The following is a 21,630-nucleotide window of genomic DNA, read 5'->3' as shown; positions in this document are numbered from 1 at the left end:
GGCGGAGGATTTTGGTATTTGGAGTAGTGGGGCAGAAAGTCGTGGAAGGGAGAGGTTGGGGTGCCAGACGTAGGCTCTGGGTAGGAGACTTATCAGCCAGCAGCCCGTTACTGAATCAGCCTTCCTGCCTGCCCCACACTCAAGCCCCTTGTGCTTCCTCTCTGGCTGTTATTGAAACAGGTGGCTCCCATTAGTCACTTTCTGGCCAGGAGCCAGCCAATGGGCTTGTGCTGGAGGTGAGAACAGCTGCTAAAGTTTTTCCCCTCCCCTCCGAGCTCAGTTTTTAAAGTGAAACCACCCCACAGCTGCATTTCTGAGTGGTGTGTGGGTTGGGTGATGCAAGTGAGAAGCCTGCCTAGGGCTCCTGCAGCGTCCGCAGGTCAGATCTGGTGGCTTGGTGGGCTGAATGCGGCCCGTGGGCCATATTTTGCCCAGGCCTGCATTGACAGATACTTCAAGTGAAGCCTTTGGAAGATCCTTTTAATTATTGTTCATTCACAAATTAATAGTGGCACATGCAGTTGGCTATGAAGGATATGGAGAAAAATAAGTTTCAGAGAGCACCTGCTTAACACTTGGTGCAATGAAATGAACTGTATTACGAATTACTCTGGACTTTGAAAAGCAAGCATTTTAGAGACACAGAGTGCAATATGGTCTGCATCGTAGGCAGCGATTATGCGTAACTTAATAGTTAAGTATACGATTTAGTCATGGGTATTCTTAGTAAATGTCATGGGCAATAAACAGAAATTAATGACTGGTAATCTGTCTGTGACTTATAGTACTAAACCTGCTGACTAAATCTTGGGGGTGGGAAAGAACAACACTCATGGGGGAACCGGAAGTACTGCTTGTGGGCAGGACCAGGTGGCTGAGGCCATCAGCTGCCAGGGGTTGCACCAAAATGTTGCCAAGGTCTTATGACACCTGCAATCTCTGGGATAGGCCATTGGGGGCTGCCTGAGCAGTTGGCTGGTGCAGTTGGCCTCAGAGTCAGGGAATTGATGACTTCTGCAATGCATGTAACAGACACAGAGTTCTAGTAATAGCTAACACCGATGTTAGAGAAGGTTGGGCTAACTGATCAAGAGCAAAACAGTTTCCTTCTTAATAGCCTTATGGAGTCTTCAGCAGGCATTCCCCCACTCACGACTCTCTCTTCTGCAGGTGGTATTCCGCTCCACGTCTGCCATGGTTTACATCTTTATCCAGATGAGCTGTGAAATGTGGGATTTTGATATCTATGGTATGGACAGAACTTTTCGCTTGCATAATTTTAATATCCTGTCTTGTAAATACACAATGCATTGGGAATATGAAGTTAAGAATCAATTATCATTGACACTAAAGCTTTAAGTTAACATCATCTAAAATCTTACCCTGGTTTATTGTCCTTCGTCATGTAATTGTACCGGAACCCCCAAGGTAAGTTTAACACATGCCCACCTGTTTTGAGGTTAATAAGCAATACTGGCAGCTTTCTGATGCTTTTGTGTTTCTTTTTTTCCCCTCTCCCAGGGGACTTGTACTTTGAGAAAGCTGTGAATGGTTTCCTTGCAGATCTCTTCACGAAATGGAAGGTACTGTTGCAGTTTTGTGTAAAACCTTCTTTTAAAAGGACAAGGAATCTTTTATATTTTTTTTATACATTTACTGAATTTCCAGTGGCAGTGACTCCTTAACCATGGAACTTGATAAACAAGGGCATTCACACCAAAAAGTTGTTTAAATTAGGGCTGTCCATTAAATGCATTTAATTAACTCAAAATTAATTGCAAATAAAAAATAAGCACAATGAATTGCTGTTTCATTTGCACTGTTAAAAATACAATACCAATTGAAACGTACTAAATATTTTTAGATGTTTTTCTGCATTTCCAAATATACTGATTTGTTACAAAGTGCACAGTGCTCACTTCACTTTTTTTATTACAAATAGTTGCACTGTAAAAATGATAAATGAAAGAAATAATGTTTTTTGCTTCACTTCTCACAAATTCTGTAATGTAATCTCTTATCATGAAAGTGCAACTTACAGCTGTATACTTTTTTCCCCAAGTAATCACTTAAAGAAACAAAAATGTTTAAATTTATGGGAGATGTTGCTGCCTGCTTCTTACGTACAATGTCATCTGAAAGTGAGAACTGTGTTCACATGGCACTTTCAAGCTGGCCTTGCAAGGTACTTGCGTGCTAGAAATGCAAAATATTCATATGTCCCTTCATGCTTCAGCCACCATTCTGGAGGGCATACTTCAATGCTGATGATGGTCTTTAAAATATAACTCTCGTGGCTGAACTCCTTGGGGGAGGATTGTATGTCTCCTGCTTTGTTTTACGTGCTTTCTGCCATATCTTTCATGTTATGATAGTCTTAGATGATAACTCAGCACATGTTTGTTTCAAGAACACTTTCACTGCAGGTTTAATAAAACACAAAGAAGGTACCAATGTGAGATTGCCAAAGAAAGCTATAATGCTCAATCCAAGTTTCAAGAATCTGAGGTACCTTACAAAATCTTGGCATTTTGGCACATGTTTTCAGAAGTCCTAAAAGAGCAAGACTTTGCAGAAATTGCAGACTCCACATCACTGGAAAAGAAAATCAGTCTTCTGCTGGTGATGAAAATCAATCTTTTGACTCAGGTGATGAAAATGAACATGCTTTTGTCTGCATTGCTTTGGACCATCATATGCGTGGACATGTGTCCTCTGAATTGGAGGTTGAAGCATGAAGGAACATATGAATCCTTTGCACATGTGGCATGTAAATAAGTTGAGAAACTGGTTACAACAATGCCATGTGAATGCCTATTCTCACTATCAGGTGATGTAAACATGAAGAGGGCAACATTATCTCCTGCAAATGTAAACAAACTTGTTTGTCTAAGCAATTGGCTGAACAAAAAGTAGGACTGAGTGGACTTGTAAGAGCTAAAGGTTTTTTTTACATTGTTTTATTTTTAAATGCAGATTTTTTGGCCACTTTTTTGTCTACATTTGTAAGTTCAACTTTCATGATAAAGAGATTGCACTACAGTACTTGTATATTGAAAAATGCTATTTCTTTTTTCTACAGTGCAAATATTTGTAATAAAGTAAATACAGGCGTACAGTGCTCACTTTATATTTTGTTATAATTGAAAACAATTCTTTTGAAAATATAGAAAACATCCAAAACATTTAAATAAACATTTAATTTTTTTGTTTAACAGTGTGAAATTAATGTTTTAATCACTTGACAGCTGTACTTTTAAATAAGGAAATTGCAGCAGTTCTGGATAAGACACTTAAGGTGAGAGTGAGTGTGAAATGAACAAATTAGAGGGGAAGGAGAAATTTAAATAATCAGAGCTCTAAATCTTGAACATGTCAAATACATGGAAATTGTAACTGACATTGCCAGGTTTCCAGAAGGTGGGATGTGTGTACCTTCGAGTTATCTCCATGCTTCTTTGTTGCAGTGTTATAAAACATTGTGTAAACATTGGAGCTGTGTAAGACTTTAAGCAACTGGAAACTCTTTGTTTTTTTGAAAGTTTATTTTGTTTTAAGATTGGGAATGAGGGGAGAAGTTGCCATATGAATATTCTCACTTGGATATCTCAGTAATTCCTCACCTGGCCCATATCTCCCTTCTCAAAGGAGACTGGGAGATCTGATTAAGATGCTCTCTAGTTCATTAATGTGTTTGTTGCATAGGTAAGAAGTAGGGTTTAAGAGAATGGTGAGAAATATGCCTCTGATGACCTACTGCTAGCTTGGTACTATATACAGAATTTAAACAGCAGTGTTATATACTGTGTACATTGTTGATTACAGGTATGTCTGTCTGTTCTTCTTCTTTTGTTCATGATAATCTCTGCTCCCTATTCTTTTCTGTATGTGCACTATTAATTACATACTGATGAGTTTGTGATTTCAGGGAGAACCTTTTTTCTTTTCTTCTTGCACAGGAGAAAAACTGCAGCCATGAAGTGACAGTGGTTCTTTTTTCTAGAACTTTTTATGATACAAAGTCTGTAGGTAAGAAACAATTGAATATTTTTTTTTCCTCTCCTCTTGCTCCTCCTTCTTTCCTCCACCCCTCATACTCTTGCCTTTTTAGTCTGCCCCACATCTCTTGGAGGTTGGTGTTAGCTAACAGTAGTTTGTGCCAACTCCATTATTGGGTTCTGTGTTGTAGAGTTCATTAGGCACGTGTTGCAGTGGATACCTTAATGGGTGAGGCTTACCAGTTAAGGATAGCCGGGGGTTGAGGGGTGAGCTGGGAGCAGCTCTCTATTCGCTGCAGGCAAGGGGCTACTCCAGCCCTGCAGGATGCCCTCTGCCTGTGGGTGCTCTGGTTCGCTGCAGGCAGGGACTTCTTCGGCATCCTGGCCGGTGCAACTCGCCCATTCCCCCTCACCATTAGCAAACTGATTAAATAATACTTTTAACTGGATAAGCAATTGAACAGGGTTTTACATTCCTAATCTATATATTCCTCTGTGTTTTCATATTGCATGTGTACAACTTGCACAACTTTGAGTCTGTTTTTAGGATTTGTTAAGTCCTTGTTCTGCTCTAGAAAGTAGGAGCGAGATGGGTTCAGTGTATCTGTAAACTTGCAAATACCCTTATTTTCTTGTACCATAACTCAAGTATATGTCAAAAGGTGAGCAAAGCTGCCCTTCTTGTGCTAGGAGGAAGCACTTTCTGTTCTCAGGAGTCCTGTGCCAAACACAATGGGTGCTTGATCAGTCCCTGCATGCATCTTCTGAGGAAAGCCTAATATGAGAGGATGTAGGGCATATATGCAGATTGTCTCCATAGTACTTATTCCTCTTGTAGAAAGACACTTATGATGGCATTTTTAAACACAATTTAATATTTTCCTAGCAACCTGATTTTTCTGGGTGAATTAGATGTACTTTCTAACTTCCCTTTACTGAAAAAGGTAGTAAGATCTCTGAATGGGGCATCTTCACCTTTGCTTCCCTCTCCATTTCAGATGAGTTTCCTGAGATACATCGTGCCTCAATTCGCCAGGATCATGAGGGAAGATTTTATGAAGATTTCTACAAGTATGTTTTCCTCTGTGATGGTTTTGGGTTTTTAAGGGATATTTTTGAACACCACGTATGTTAAGGATGTAAATATCCATTGAAGTAGTTAAAGTAGTTAATATTGCGCTGTTTAACCAATATACAGTTGGCAGGCAGGCACAGGGTTGCGGGGGCCCTTCCAGCCCACCTGGGCCGCTCCAGCGTTGCTGGAGCTAGGGTTCCACCAGCTGGATGTGAATGTGGCCTTGCCTGCTGTCCTGATGTAGCTAGAGCAGCTCCGAGCCTGGCGTAGCTGGCTGTCCAACTAGTTACCCAGTAAACCTAATGCTTACTGGTTAACCTGTATCCCTAATGCATATGTAATTCTCGTTAATGAAACCCGCTTCCTGCTAGAATGAATCACAATGGCAAGTTCTTAGTGTAATGAAGGAACGTCTCTTTCTGAATCCTGGCAATCTGACCAATTCTCCCCCCTGATCTCATACCTGTTGGAACACTTGCATCGGCTGAATCATCTTTGAGTGGATGGTACACCACAAACTGCTACTGAGTTATAGAAATCGATGACAAGCTTCGGAGGCTTCAAGGTTTTCTCTGGATAAGTGCTAATGGTAGCATTTCATGTAAGGCTTGGCTGCTTTGAGAATTTTCACTTGTTTGAATAGCCAAAGAACAGATGAACCTTTTGCGAAGTGCTAGAACAGAAACTTTGATTGTATTTCCAATTGAGTGTTTGAGTAATTGAAGCTTTCACCAGCTGGTAAAGTTAGTCTAGCCTAGAATGCCTGTTCCTACTTCAAAAAATAAATAATGCTTTACCATATAAAGCATTGAACATGTAAAATCTGCCTTACATGTAAAATCTGCTTGAGACATCAGACTGCAAGGTCTTCAAGGCAGGGACCTTGCCTGCCTTGATATTTGTACAGCATCTAGCATATTGTGTGTATGAATGGATACTAATGAACATAGTAGAGAGATGTATGGTATCTATCTCATCTGGGAAACAGAGTAGTAGAAGTATTCACTCTCGTCTCTAGCACTCATTTCCTTAAGCTGTAGTTTATACATCCTTCTTTCTCTCTTCATAACTTCATCTGAGAAGCCTTATGTTCTCCTTCCTTCTGTGCGCTTCACAAATTGTGTGTCTTTCAGGGTTGTAGTTCAGAATGAGAGGCGAGAAGAGTGGACATCATTGCTTGTGACCATTAAAAAACTTTTTATTCAGTATCCAGTGCTAGTGCGACTGGAACATGCAGGTAGGAAATCTTCCATAGACTTTTTTCTTTCTTAATGAAACTTACCTATAAAACTTCTAGCTCTTGGTCTAGCAATACTCTACATTGAGGTTGCCTGTTTCAATGCTTGTGCCATAAATGGCATTCTTGTTGCCTCCCTGTTTCCTGTGCATTTGTCTGACATGACTTAGGAATCAGACATTCTGATTTTGCATAGGGGAGAGGCATAGAATAACTCCAAAGCAGAGGAAATGTCCATTTGTCTGCATATATTAATTGTTTTTCTTTTAATCTCTTGTCCAGATGGCTTTCCCCAAGGATATAATTCTACCTCAGCACAAGGGAACTATCTGGAGGCCATAAATCTTTCATTTAATGGTGAGTAGTGAAGAATAAATTGGTGCAATACATAAAGAGGCAGGATCTTAGAAATCTAGGGTGTGTCTAGACTACAGAGTTTTGTTGACAAAAGGGGACTTTTGTCGACAAAACTATACCTGTGTCTATACTGTCTCTGAGTTCTATCAACATAATGTCGACAGAACTCAGCAGTTTTGTCGATGGCTGTAAACCTCATTCTACGAGGAATAACACCTTTTGTCGACAGAGTTCTGTCAACACAAGGAGTTATTGCATCTACACTGTCCTTTGCATCTACACTGCCATGTTGACAAAGTGGCTTGCTTTATCGACAGAACTGGATGTAGTCTAGACACTCTTTGTTGCCAGTATTTGTCAACAAAATTTCTGTCAACAAAAGCTTGTAGTCTAGACATACCCTTACAGTCTATAAACTTCTGTGGAGTGCTGTTGTCTGTGAAAACAGGGAGGGGAAGGCAGCTGTAACTTCCTTCATTCAGTAACTCCTCTGTATCTGTCAGTGAGAACTGGTATTAAAGATGACACATTTGAAGTTGGGCCGTTCAGGTTCTTGGAACCAACTGCAAAGCTTACATATTGAGACAAAGGAAAATAAAATACTTATCTGGGGGTTCCTATACATCAGAATCTCCAGAAACTATAAGGCAGTGGCTTTATTTTTGTGTAGAGAGGCATACCATATTATTTGATCCTGTTGCTCACTGCCTTTGACATCTTTTCTAAGTGACAATAAAGCAAACACTAGCTGATAGGAAAGGCACCCGTGTATATGTACACATACACCTTTGTCCTCCTTCCTATCTCTACTGCCAGTCCACCATGCCTTTCAGAATCAGGGGGAACACATTATTGGTCAGGGCTTTATAGGCACTAACTAGATGTACTCCTGTGTTTGAGGAAGATTCCTTTCTAGTACCACCAGTAATAAGTCATTTTTTTGAGCACTTATGAAATCTTTATCATAACTTTCTTTTAAAATATGTCTGTTCCTTGATTCTGATTTATCTCAGTGTTTGACAAGCATTATATAAACCGCAATTTTGACCGGACTGGACAGATGTCTGTGGTTATCACACCTGGAGTGGGTGTGTTTGAAGTGGACCGTCTCCTCATGATCCTGACCAAACAGCGTATGATAGACAATGGTAAAATAGTTTTTTTTTTTTTTTTTTAAACTAACTGGCAATGTTTTTACAACTTCAGTGTACACAGACAGCTTAATTTCACCCAGGTCCATTGCCTTCCTTAGCTTTTCAAAAGCCACCATTAAATGGCCATGTGTCCATCTTGAAGGCAGTTAATAGACGCAACACTTATTTCCGTATTAAGTGCAATAGTGGGCAAATTTTTAAATGTGCTGGGCACTTGCTGTGCCGGTTAACTTCTCTGGGATTGGAGAATGCTTGGCACTTCTTAAAATCAGGCTATGAGGAACTTTCCCTTGAAAGACAATTTTATGAGATGCATTCGTGTAGGGGGCAGAGGTGGGCAAAATCCGGCCTGTGGGAGTCTCCTGCCAGGCTCCTTTCTACTCCATCCCAGCTATACACTCAGAGCAGCTCTCTGAACATTGCGAGCCTGGAGGGATGGAAGAGGCTTTGTGTGCTGCCCTCACCAGCTCCCATCGTCTGATTTCTGACCAATGGGAGCTGCCTATTTGCAAGACAGGCAGTGTGCAAAGTACCCCTTTCCCCAGACTCCCAGCGTTTAGACTCAGCTCACATGGCCCTTGCAGCCAGCACAGGGGCACGGAGAGCAGGAACCCCAGATGAGGATTCAGCTGGGCTACTCCCTGGGAGCCGCCCAGGTAAATATCTCTTGGCCAGAACCTGCCTGTAGCAGCCCAGCCCTCCATTCCCCCCTCCGTCAGACTCCCTTCTGGATCCCTACCCCATGCAACTCAAACCCTCTGCATCTCTGCTCCTGAACCCATTGCCCCTTCCAGACTTTGCACCCCAATCCCCTACTCCTGGTCACAACTCAAATCCCTGCATGCTCTTCTGCCCCAGGTCACAATCCCCTCCCAGATCCTGCGCGCCCCCCCCACCACCACTCCACCTCTGTCACAAACCCCTCCCAGATCCTGCGCCCCCTCCACCACTCCACCTCCATGTCACAAACCCCTCCCAGATCCTGTGCCCCCCACCACCATCACTCCACCTCCATCTCTCAATCTCCTCCCAGATCTTGCACCCCAACCTTCTCCTTCACCCAAACTCCCCTCTGTACCCAACCTCCATCACAGGCTTTCTCCATAGGAAAGTACGGCCCTTGACCACTTTCTGAATTGTTGGAGTGTCCAAAAATTATTGCCCACTCCTAATCTAGAGGAAACTCTTCCCATCTCTCTGCCTGGTTCTGTATGTATAAACCACAACAGTAACAACACTTGGCTGCACCTCTGCTTCCATAACTTTTGGCATTGTAGATCACTGTCATGGAAGTAAATGCAGACTAGAAAAAGCAGCCTGCTTACAAAAAAGGCAAGTTCTGCTTGGTAGTGGTTAATGTGAAGAAAGCATGGGATCATCAGCAGTTTATTGTAATCAGGTTTAAAAATTTAGTTCAAATACAGCAGATTTATATAACTTTAACTAGACTTGTGAACTGTTTGGGTTAGGCCAATAGCAACAGTTCTGGATATCATGTAGCTAAACCCTCCTGTTTCTTTGTTTTCAGGGATTGGTGTAGATTTAGTATGCATGGGGGAGCAACCACTGCATGCTGTACCGCTCTTCAAGGTAACAGAATCTTGGCTCCTCTGAAATGTGATTTGTTATGAGCTGCTTACGTGATTTGTTGGACAAATCTCAGAGTAATTATTGCACCTGTGAACTCTCTTGTCTCTTAGCTGCACAATCGCAGTGGTCCTGGGGATTCTCGCTTAGATGACTACAATATTCCACACTGGATAAATCATAGGTAGGTGTGGTATTGAGGATCTGGGTAAGAATTAGCTAATACAGTAAACTTCCGATAATCTGGCACCTTTAGGACCCAGGGGGTGCCGGATTATCAGATTTGCCGGACTATCGAAAGGGGGGGCTACCACTTCAGACCCCTCGTAGCCCCCCCTTCCGATAGTCTGGCTCTGCCTCAGGCGTCCCTGATTCAGCCGCTGCTGGTCAGTTTCAGCAGTGGCTGAATCTGGGACTCCTGCAGCAGAGCAGCTGGAGTGCTACCGGTTGGTCCAATAGCGCTGACCCTTGGCGCGGCGAGACCTACCTGGCAGCACCCCAGCTGCTCCTGGGGACGCCTGGGGCAGAACAGCTGGGGTGCTGCCGGGTTGGTCCCGCAGCGCCACTCCTCGGCGCTACTGGACCAACCCGGCAGCACCCCAGCTGCTCTACCCCAAGTGTCCCCAAGTCAGCCGCTGCTGATACTGATCAGCGACTGACTCCAGGAAGCCCGAGGCAGAGTTGCTCTGCCCTGGGCTTCCCGGAGTCAGCCGCTGGTCAGTTTCAACAGCGGCTGAATCGGGGACAGCTGCGGTGCTGCCAGGTTGATCCCGCAGCCCGGAGGGGCAGCGCTACGGGACCTACCTGGCAGCACACCAGCTGCTCTGCCCTGGATTCCCCGATTCAGCTGCTGGTCAGTTTTAGCAGCGGCTGAATCTGGGAAGCTGGGGGCAGAGCAGCTCCAATGGTCCGGCTGCCCGGAGCACTTCCGGGTTCCTGATGGTGCCGGACCATCAGGAGTGCCAGACCAACAGGTGCCGGACCATCGGAATTTTACTGTACTGAGCTTTCATGCTACGTTTTCTTTTCCAGTGAACTGCTGAGCTCTTCATTCTGTGTTGTCAGTTACTCCTGCTAAGCTTGCAAAGCACAGACACAGCAAAGTGCATACATCCAACAATTCAAAAGTTGCAGAGCAATGTGTAAAGGAGGGAATTGTACTCTGAGGCTCCACATCTGAATAACTCACTTCTGCCTTCTAAGTTTGCTTAGGCGCAAACAGGGAATTAAACAAATCAGAATAGACTAGTCATGTTGCTTCAACAAACTCAGCAGTAAATCCTGACTAAGCAGATATAGATAAGGAAAATAGGGGCGAAGTGGCTCAAGATTGGAGCAGATACAGGATTCTGGTGGAACACTAACGCCTATAATATCATGTGCTCTCCCGCAAGGCATGGTCTGGGTTTAGTCCATTGTTTCAAGAATTTTAAGTACTCTGAACTCTTATTAAAAGAGAATATTCTCTTAATACTTAAGAGGCCAGGCCAGAGGTTGAATACTCCCTTCTCCCTACACATACTCCGGCACACCTTCAACAATATCCATATAGCTGCTGCTAGTGTAAGAGAGTTTTCTTTTTCATGTCAGGACACCAAGCCATACAACAAAGACCAGTAACCACTCACACAGCTTGCTTATGTTCTGCAAGTAAATTGATCTTCTGGTCATCTTTCTCTGGTATAGGTGCTGAAACTATGATTGCTGGGGTTACTGATGTACCTCCTGTCTTGAAGTGGCTTCTGTTGTATATAGGCTTTTATAGTTTGGTTCATTGGCTCTCAGTACGTTCACTATAAAAATTGTTCCAGAATCCCTGGAACTTCTCATATGAAATATTTCTTACTGCAAGATACATATTGCAACCAGATTCAGATGAGAGAGACTTGAGTGGGAAGCAGTTTATAAGCGTTACGGTGAGATCACTAGTGATGAGTAGATTAGGGAGAGAGTCATAAATAGCTTCTAGCATCACACCTCGCAAAAGGTCATGGAAATGGACAGTTTTCTGGGAAAAGATGAAGGTAAAGAGTTCAGTTATTGAAGTAACTCTGTGTTAAGTTGCAATTGAGAGTCTGAAGTGGGGCCTTTATGGAGTTCTTCTTGAACTCAAGTGCTGCCTTTGTAACCATCTACCAGAATTTTTCCCAATGTCTCCATCTCTTCCAGAAAGAGCCTCTTTCAAAATTCTTCCCTTGGTCTGTAGAGGCCAGTGACTAAGCAATTACTCAAATGTTTTTATTTAAAATGTCCCTTTCCTAAAAGTTAAGCTTTTGGCTTTTGCTTTCCAGTTTCTACACCTCCAAAAGCCAGCTCCTCTGTAACAGCTTCACGCCACGGATTAAGCTGGCAGGAAGGAAGGTAGGTTCGCTGCTGGGGATCTCTTTGTGCGTCCTGCACAAACTGGTGTCTCCTTTGAGCACGAAACCTCAGCAGTCCTTATCTTTTCCAAAGCACCCCCAGTCCGTATTAATTCACAATTTGAGACCTAAAGGAAAGCCTACTTTCATATCATACAAAAATACTTACAATTCTTTTGGTGACAGGCATCAGAGCCCCCTTCTAGCTCTCAGTGGTGACTGACTAATGTCTGTGCTAGCTATTGCATTCAAAGCTGTGACTCTTGGATGTATATCTGCTCTGCAAATTAAGGTGTAATAGTAGCATGGTGTAGGCCACACACAGGCCAACTTTTATTTAGCAGTGTAAACATAGTATCCTGAAACCCAGAATAGGCCAGCAACCCAAGTATGTACCCAGAGTCCCCAGCAGGCCTGTATGTTGCCAGCTATCCTTTGTGGAAGCCCTTATTGCAATATCCTTGCTGCTACTTTTACCCAGATCAGTATCCACACTGCAGTTACACCTTTGCTGTATAGATGTAACCTTGGTTTGATAGATGCGATTGTGGGGCTAGTTTTGAAGATTTGCACTTCCCAGTATAGGGCTGAAGGGTAGTCCGTAGAATTTAAAAGTGAATTGTTCTGGCTAATGTGACTTATTAGAAAGCCCCCTTTTGTCATGGGAAAATATGAGGGAAAAGAGACAAGGGAGGAATAGACAATATCTTTGGGGGTTGTGACTAGGTATGATTGCTTGATTTGAGTTAGCAAAGTGAACCCTGCAGTTTGAGAACAAGTATTAAGTCTGACACACAGTCACTCTGGAGTCCAATATCCTTAGAACATGCTGACCTGTTCTGTTTTCTTTATCACCTTTCCTATGCGTGCTCCTCCAGTTGCTGACAGAGAAAGTGAAAAACAGTCGAGACCCCTGTGAGTAATTCAGTCGTGGAACAATCCAGTTGATATAAATGGCTCACATGGCAATGACACTAGAACAAAATCACTATTGATGGGATTGAAAAGGAGATAAGTGTGAAAGGGGACAGCAAAACAAGACTTGGGTAGTCTGGGGTGCTGGTATTGGTATCTAAGTTGACTTCACGGCACATGATCAATGGGGTAGGTTCTTAGCCCTTACTACTTGTTCACGGCCGGAGGAGATAGTATCAAGTTGGTGTATGGGCCAAGCTCATGTGAAGGATGGGCCTTAACTGCCTTGCTTGAGGTCGTGGTACTGGCATTGCCAGCATGCCATCTATGCCAAATTACTAATCCCAGGATTTTCATCCTGCATTACCACCATTTTCCAGGGTGTGCGTGTGAACAGAAGGAGGAATTATTTTGTCCTCCTACATGAGGTCATTTCTCATGCTTGCACTTCCAGATTAGAGATGGTCACAACATTTCATGCATTCAGTCATTCCCTATTTGTAAGGAAGGAGTGAATAGTGGGTCTAAAATTAAGGTTCCTAGACAATTTCTTTCCCAGTTGAACTAATGGATCTGTTACAGTTGTTTGGTTCATAAAACTTTTTTATATGCAGCTCCTTACTGCATCATTTGGGACAGTTCCTTATCTCTGAATTGATAGCTGGCTGCATCTCACTTGTCCAGCAATCTTGGCGCTTAATCAGTAATTATAAATGAGACTCCAGTATTTATGTTCTGTGTCCAGCATTGGGGACTCCTAAAGAGGCTGAGAACGCGCTTCCCATTCAAGTGGATTATGATGGCTATGATGCCCAAGTGTTCAGACTGCCTGGCCCTTCCCGAGCCCAGCGATGTACTACTTTCAGGTAGGAAGCTTTTGAGCAAACTGATTCTGGTTCGTCTTCACCATTTTAGTGCATTTCCCAATGTATAAAATGCTATCGCAACTGTATCTTCTTTCCCTGTGCTCTGTCCTCTCATTTGATACCAGACAGGGTGGGTAGGGAGTATCTCTTGACAACTGAAAGTGTTAATTTCTGAAAATGAATTGAAATAGAGCTCATGGCATGCGATCACTGGGAATTCCATTGCATTTCTTCTGAGTAGGGTCTTCATCCTGATGTCCTGGCCAAATGCTTTTGTTTTGGCTAAATACATTCAATCTCCCCAAGTTTCCGGTGCAGTTTCATGGAGATGGGCCTGAAGGGGGCTACTTTAGCCTGTCATCAGTTCTATATCTTCCCTCCGGGGCTTAGAGGGCATTGTATCTGTCTAGAGACACTGCGTATGCAAAAACCTTCATATGTGGATTGATTCACTCATGTCATGAGTGGATGGAGCTCAGCTTGGAATGATGCCAGTACATTTTTAAGGACGTTTATTGTTTTAAGGGAACTCTAGAACTCCAAGATGTGTAAGGCTGGGGCCTTGGTTCCTTCCAGATCCCATCATTTCCTTAGCTGCAGAATTGTGGGAGGTGCTGAGTGTGCTTCCTTTGCAGCACTGTTGCCTGCCTAGGAGATCCCTATAGTCTTTAGTATCCTGTGCTGTAGCACAACTATTTAATATGCTAGCTAGGGAAGGCAAATACGCCATTTCACTTATGTAGTCAAAGATGCACACACTTTCCCTGTACCACAGAGGCTGTCTTCAGTTATTGGTCTACAGGTTCCTGAATAAGTGGGCACGAAGGGGCAGATAGTCTTGCCAGGCCCCTGGGAAAGGCAGGAGGGGCCCTGCTCTGTGCCCCCAGAAGGGGTGGGGGCTGGTACTCATTTCCCCCAGGCAGCCCTCAGGGTTGCCTAGAGCATGCCAGAGAGCCTGGAGTATGCACCGAAGTATTGTCAGCGATTTAAAGGGACCAGAGCTCCAGCTTCCACCTCTGTAGCTGCAGCGGCAGCCAGGAGCTCCCAGCTCTTCAGAATCACTGGGTTCCCAGGCATTTGTGCCCCCCCCCACATCAGTGGGCATGAGTGTGGAGTTGTTGGACCCTCTTAATTTCCCCAGGAAATGGGATTTCACTTGAGTGATACTGAACCTGTCTGTCCCTTAGTAGGTCTGCAAGAGAGAGAGAGAGCCGCACCAGAAAGAGCTCGAGCTCTTATGATGTGTCATCCAGCCCTTCCCTGCAGAGCCGCATCCTGCTCCCAGAGGAGGTGAGGAGCCAGGCTTCCGATGACAGCTCCCTGGGGAAGATCTCCAACATCCTGATGATCCCACGGCCTCATTTGCATCAGTATGAAGTCAGCAGCTCTTTGGGCTACACCAGCACCCGAGGTCAGACTGAGGCACGAATGGAGCTGTACTCGTTGATTGGGGGCTAGCGAGGGGGAGGTCCTGAGTTCATGTCAGTCTCTTCCAAAGCTGCACAGAGGGGGCAAGTTTCACTTCAGCATTCATGTGGCAGCTTTTTGCACACCTCTGTGCTCCTAGTTCGGAGCCGTCTCTCCTTGTTATGCATCTCCAGTTCCCGGTTTGTGTTCTTACCGCTTACCATATATAGGCATTGATCCTGAGTTACCCATTTCCCTTCTCTATTAACATCTGTTAATACATCTAGGCTGTGTCTAGACTGGCAAGCTTTTCCGCAAAATCAGTTGCTTTTGCGGAAAAACTTGCCAGCTATTTACACTGACCGCTTGAATTTCTGCAAGAACACTGACTTCCTACTTCTTGCAGAAGTGCTTCTTGCAGAAATACTATGCTGCTTCCGTTTCGGCAAAAGTCCCTTTTGCTTAAAGATTTTGCACAAAAAGGCCAGTGTAGACAGCTCAGATTTGTTTTGCGCAAAAAAGCCCCGATCGCGAAAATGGCCATCGGTGCTTTTTTGCGGAAAAGTGCGTCTAGATTGACACGACGCTTTTCCGCAAAAAGTGCTTTTGCGGAAAAGCGTCCGTGCCAATCTAGACGCACTTTTCCACAAATGCTTTTATCAAAAAACTTTTCCGTTAAAAGCATTTGCGGAAAATCATGGTCGTCTTGGTCCCCTTCTGGTTTTGGATCATCTGCAATATGAACATGTGCAACTCATGCTCCATTTTTCAAGCCACTTACTGATCTATGTAGCAGAATTTGCTTTCAGCAGTGAGTCCTGTGGGACCCCATTTATAACTCCGCTCCATGAGGATTTACTGTCATAACTGACTTTCTGGATCCTTCCTCCTGCCAGCTAACAGAGCTGTTTTGCTATGTTAGCACTGGGGCCTGTCCTTTTTATTACTCCTGTCCACTGATAGTATGTGGTGCCTTCTTCTAGGCCCTACTGAAAACAAGGTAAACTGCATCCTCTTGCGCCCTTGTCCAGTACTTTCAGTGCTCTTTAGAAGAAATCAGTCAGATTTTTTTAACTCTGTCTCTTCTTAATGAAGGCTGTTTACGCTTTCCTTTTCACTGAGGTCTTGCCATTTCATTTCTCTCCAGTATCTGCTCTGTGATAGGAGTCAGACATGCTGGCCTGTAACTGCCTACTATCCTATTAAAACTGACTAACACTTTTGCTGATTAAATACTCCAGTACTTTCCTTATATCAAGCAAATGTGTAAATAAAAATGCTAGTAGACCAGGTATTCCTTTACTTTTAAGGAGACCATCTGGGGGACTGGACATTAGAGGACGAGGGGGAGGGGAGGGAGGGAGAAGACTTGGTTTTTATTCTGATTTCTACCCTAGACCAAATGTGATTGTAGGCAAGTCACTTCCACAGTGAGTCTGTTTCTCCACTGAGAACTGGAGATGATACTATTTATCTTTTGTAATGAACTTTAGCATCTAGAGATGAAAAATGTTAAGAGCTAGCTACTATTATTGGTTTCTTAACAGTTCTGTGATATAGCCCGTGTGTGTGTCATAAGTTTCTCCGTCTCCTTCCCCTTCCCATTTTATGCTAAAGCTATGCCCATGAGGTACTCTGTTAGCTCTTCCATTTCTATTTTAAAGGCAGAACCTCCTAGTTCAGTCTTGTCTGGTGTACTTTCTAGCCTCCTCCAGCCTCCCTCAACAGATTCCCACTTGTCCTAGGGGCCCTTATTGTACTAACTAGTGCACACTCTTCACATGGCCCTTGTTTTTGGTCTTGTGTTAATTGAAAATTATATTTTGCAGATGTCCTTGAGAACATGCTAGAGACACAGCAGCGAGACTCCAGCGCACCAGGGAGGTTCCATGTAGGCAGTGCAGAATCCATGCTGCACATTCGTCCTGGGGGGTATACACCACAGCGGGCACTAATAAATCCCTTTGCACCATCCCGTATGCCCATGAAACTCACATCTAATAGGAGGCGCTGGATGCACACTTTTCCTGTGGGTGAGTCTATGTTACAGGGAGGTTGTTTTTGGTTTTTTTTGTCACTCATTCCTTTCCTGGGCACTTTGAGCGTTAGCATGGGAAGGGCACTGCTCCAAACTACCTGCCAAAGGTAACTTCTGGTTTCCTGAGAGAGAACGCACCACAGTGAGGACTGAGCCAAAAGCTGACACAACTCGTTGCTCTGTTGTCTCTTGGGAATGTTGTCCTCTTCTGGTGTCCTCAGTGCTTGGATACCATGGCGCAAGTTTATGGAAGATGGTGGATATGGTTGCCCAGAGTTCTCCTTTTTTATTGTCTGCAGCAGATGTGAAGTGTTGGTGGCGTTTGCTAGACAGGAGATTCTGGAGAGTCTACAACTGATCTCAACAAGTTAATTGTTATGAAGTGTACACCTTTGTGTTCCAGGTTTGGGATACAAATTCTGAACTACGCTATGCTTTGCCCTGAGTCAAGCAAAAAGATCATCCAAAAAGTGTGTCCACATGTTTTAGAAAGCAAATAAAATACTGAATATTTTCTACCTCCTGTAGATTGAGAGGACAGCATTCCGCAGGGCCATTTTAATCCTCCACTTAGCTGTGCTTCTGCTGTAGACAGAAGAAGTTGGGGACCGATTGGGGCAAAATAAAGCAAAAAAGTTTTGGGTGAAAGTGTTAAATATATATTTGCATAGGTCCATCAGGGGAAGCAATCCAGATACACCACCAAACTCGTCAGAACATGGCAGAAATGCAGGGCAGTGGGCAGCAGGATCTGACACACTCCTCCGCGGAGCTGCTGGAGCTAGCCTACCATGAGGCAACTGGCAGGTAAGGCCATCGCCCAAGTAAAGGAATTGCTCTGTGTTAAAAGTAAATGTGTGTAGGGCTGGACACATTGGATAAAACCCCCCCAGAGATTCAGGAGATGCATATTTTGCAGTATCAGTGCTGTGTACATAGGGCCTTATGCCTGACAAAAATTATGGCATAAGAGCAAGCATGAAATAAGACGTATTTCCCCACGTATTTAGGTTCCTTCTTGCTGAATGTCTGAGACCCATAATCACCCAGCATATTGCCTTGGTCTCATCCTGGAAATTGCCACAGTAGATGCCCCAACCCTTCGTTAACTGCCTTACTTCTTGGTGCAGGGAAGCAGTCCCTGTCTCGAGAGCTATAACTTGCCATTCCAGAAAAGTATATTTCAAGCACAGAGAAGGATTTTGTCTACTGACCTGTTTTTTCCCCCACTTCTGAGAGTTGGTGAGAAATAAAGCCATGTTTTACAGGACAGGGAAATATGTATCAGAGGCAGCAGCCTCTGGCTGCAGGGTGCCAGAACTGATACAGAGGCAGCAGCACAGGGTGGTAGGTGGCTTCCCTGCGCTCTTCATTTAAAATTTCTCAGACCCGTGGGCTTGGACTCAGCTGTCCTGCCAGTCTGAGTTTTGAATGCAGAGCATGTGGGGGAGCAGGGGATGCAGTTAACGGGGACCATTAACTGATAAGCAGTCACTTATTGGTTAACTACAGGCAGTCCCCGGGGTTACATGGATCCGACTTACAACAGATCCCTACTTACAAACGGGGTGAGGCAACCCCGCACTAGCTGCTTCCCCCCAGCAGACCAGGGAAACGCGAAGCTAGTGCCCCTTCCCCAGCAGACCAGGGAGACGCGGAGCGGCTTTTCTCAGCAGACACCTCAGCTTGAGAATAAAGGACTGAGGGAAGTGAGGTGTGGGAGAATAAAACTGAGCTCTGGAGAAATGTTTGGCTAGAGTTTCCCCTACAATATGTACCAGTTCCGACTTACATACAAATTCAACTTAAGAACAAACCTACAGTCCCTATCTTGTACGTAACCTGGGGACTGCCTGTAGTTACCTGGGTAGCAGTTGACAGTCCCCAGAAAAAATGGCTACCTATTCTTAAAGCTTTTCTGTTTACCTACACACCTAATTCAATGCACCAAACTACTGTACTGTATATTGGGAATTTTATACAGACCTGCAGAATCAGCATGTTCTGCTCACAACTGGGGGCAATCTGCAGTAAATCATTCAGTATTTACTATGCATAGAATGGAAGCTAGTCTAGGTTTAGTGATGGGTTTGTCTGCTGAGCTTCACAGTTGCACTCCTCACACCAACCTATATCCTTACTCACTTTTTATCTACATCTGCTAACAAGATCTTTATTTTCTGTATTTGCGTTTCTCATTTTTTTTCTTGTTACATTTTTTTAATGGTTAATATACTTCAAAATTGTCTCTAACGTAATCTCTTTCCTCAATCACTAACTTGAATGGGTCTTTTTCCTTCTAAGAATTAGTTTCTCTTATGTCTTTGTTAAAGTCCTTATTGTTCCCCCTTCATCTCGTCTGACATTAACTTTTACATTTTGCTGCTCCATCACATCATTTCAAGCCCTAACTGTGATGTACTCTCTCCTCCTTTTTTGGTTTCCTCTCCTTTTTCTATTTCTAGTACAGGGGTTTTTCACTTTCCAATTTTAAGCAGTTTTTCAGAAAGTCACACTGGTCCCTTTTCCTTGCAGTTTTCTTTTCCAAACAAGTTTTAGTCTCACCTTTGACTAATGATGTCTTTTAAATTCTCTCCTCTTCTCCCACTCATGGTGAATTTGAATGTTCGCTCTCATTATACAATGCTCACCAAGTTTTAGTTCCCAAATTTTGCTTTTTAAAAAAGAAATCTATACACACTGCATGATACTTCATAAAAAGCCTCTCCTTTTATATGTTAAATTATTATTACTAAGCTCATGCTTTCCGACTTTCACATTCTCAGTTGGTTCCTCCTTATTGAACATGAATAGGTCTATGATAGATTTGAGTGTGCTTGGAAATTCCATTTTTTTTAAAGTTGGGCCTGTGCATTCCATGGGAATCTTCTTCATCCTTTTTAGCTGTCTGTTGTCCAGTGGTTGCATTAGGTAGTTTGTCATCTGTGAAATCCATCATTCTGTGAGAATACAGTACTGGTCGCTACTAGAGTTCAGGTACCAAATTGTATTGACCAATTTTTGCATTGGTCCAGAATCTCCTAAGATCCCTCCAAGGTCAGTCCTGATCCCTGTGTGTTTGAATGGAGCATTGATTTCACCAACAGCTGATCTTAGACTCCAGGTTGTTATAGCATCAGAGTTTTGATTTAAACGAGTAGACCAGCTCTGATTCATTACCAAGAAACAATACTCTCTCTCATTCTGTCAGCATTTTGTTCTCTCCAGGCACATCACTTCTCGTCATCCAGGTGACAGCATCTCCTTCCTGAATTTCAGTGGAATGGATGAGTTTACAAGCAACTTGGTCAGCAGTAATGGTTCAGGTAATAAGGTACCAGTCAACAGAGCAGGCTTGGGGATTTTAGGTAGAAGTACGAAAAGACTGGGGATATGAATCTATAGGAGGAAGCCATGTAAGCAGATAGCAGTGGCAAAATAATAGCCTGGAACCAAGAGCTACAGAGAACAGCTCTTTAATAGCTCTAAAGTAATATACAACTGTACATTGAGCCATTTATGTTCCTATCCCCTTCTATTATTTTGTTTCCACTCCTCTGGTTATATTTTTTGCACTTCCTGGTATTAAAAAATCCATTTTTTTTATTTGTGCTTAACAAATAAGCTCTTACAGAGTTCCATTGAAAGTAAGGCAATCTGTTCCATTGAATGTATAAAAGCCCTGGTGTCCGGACATGGTGGAGGAGGGAAACAAAAATTTCTGTTTCATTGTGTGCTTTATTGAGCAGTACTATGTTGGGTGTTCTCCTTGTGATAAAGTAAAATGCATCTGAATATGTATTTTAGTAGGAGTTTCTCATTTGAAATGATTCCCTCTTTCTAATAATTCTCAGAATAAAGTCTCTGGTAATTAGTAGTGAGCTACAGCCTTTGAGATAAGTTGCAAATAGGGTTTTGCATTTTGAATAGTAGGTGCTGGGTTGCAGATCCTTTATGGCCTGGAGCCAACAAAACAGCTACACAGATTCCTAACTTTAAGCATGGCACTCCTTGTGTGTAAGATTACTAAATGTGATTAATTGCTTTTTTTTGGATTTGGGCCTGTGTGAACAATTGGATAAAAATCTATAATTAAGGAATGGACTTTTAAACACTAAATTGCAAATTATTAGGAGTGCATTTCTTCTACCGAGACCTCTGTTACTGAAGATTTCAAAAGTTCTTCTGAATCTTTTAAAGGCGGTAAAACAAATTTGCCAAATGAAGCATTTATTTTGCAGTAACCAATACTTTGAAAAGCTAGGCCATAAACACACATCTGCTATGTAGATGAAACATGATCAGTAGTAGAATTTTCCAACACTTTGAACAGAATATTTAGACTCCCTTTGCTCTCTCCTAATTTCAGATTCATTTTGAATTTTTACCTTTCAATGTATAGTTACGATTTTTGCAATTATTACACACACGTCCCCAGCACATTACAGTGGCTGAGATTATTTGCTAGCAAATTTACTGCCAGTAACACTTTTTGCACCTATAAATGTGTGGAAATCATTACCAGTTAACTAGTCACTGTAAAGTTGTTTCCTCTTCATGTCCTTCTGTGAGTTTCATTTTAACACTATTTTATTATTATTATTTTTTTTACTTCCAAATTGATTTCTTATTTTTA

The 21,630-nt window shown here is 43.1% G+C and overlaps 1 protein-coding gene across 12 annotated transcripts in view; it reads left to right on the top strand.

Annotated features, from left to right (window-relative positions):
- Nucleotides 1-21,630, top strand: part of DEPDC5 (DEP domain containing 5, GATOR1 subcomplex subunit) — a 67,042-nt gene that overhangs the window by 7,658 nt on the left and 37,754 nt on the right. For 8 of the 12 annotated variants that reach the window (XM_075898019.2, XM_075898021.2, XM_014574780.4 and 5 more), the window contains 16 exons: nt 1,171-1,249; nt 1,522-1,583; nt 3,960-4,029; nt 4,997-5,069; nt 6,207-6,310; nt 6,593-6,667; nt 7,681-7,815; nt 9,350-9,411; nt 9,522-9,592; nt 11,700-11,769; nt 12,647-12,683; nt 13,429-13,549; nt 14,737-14,960; nt 16,786-16,989; nt 17,666-17,801; nt 20,223-20,320. In XM_075898019.2, the coding sequence (XP_075754134.1) occupies nt 1,171-1,249; nt 1,522-1,583; nt 3,960-4,029; nt 4,997-5,069; nt 6,207-6,310; nt 6,593-6,667; nt 7,681-7,815; nt 9,350-9,411; nt 9,522-9,592; nt 11,700-11,769; nt 12,647-12,683; nt 13,429-13,549; nt 14,737-14,960; nt 16,786-16,989; nt 17,666-17,801; nt 20,223-20,320 (1,621 nt within the window). The remainder of the gene's footprint in view (nt 1-1,170; nt 1,250-1,521; nt 1,584-3,959; nt 4,030-4,996; nt 5,070-6,206; nt 6,311-6,592; nt 6,668-7,680; nt 7,816-9,349; nt 9,412-9,521; nt 9,593-11,699; nt 11,770-12,646; nt 12,684-13,428; nt 13,550-14,736; nt 14,961-16,785; nt 16,990-17,665; nt 17,802-20,222; nt 20,321-21,630) is intronic. The other 4 variants (XM_014574781.4, XM_014574775.4, XM_014574782.4 and 1 more) reach the window with 1 other exon arrangement.

This window comes from Pelodiscus sinensis, chromosome Z, assembly GCF_052426305.1.
Source record: "Pelodiscus sinensis isolate ZL-2025 chromosome Z, ASM5242630v1, whole genome shotgun sequence".
Classification (NCBI taxonomy): Eukaryota; Metazoa; Chordata; order Testudines; family Trionychidae; genus Pelodiscus; species Pelodiscus sinensis.
The sequence above is the reverse complement of the archived record's forward strand: the minus strand, read 5'-3'. Positions and strand labels throughout refer to the sequence as shown.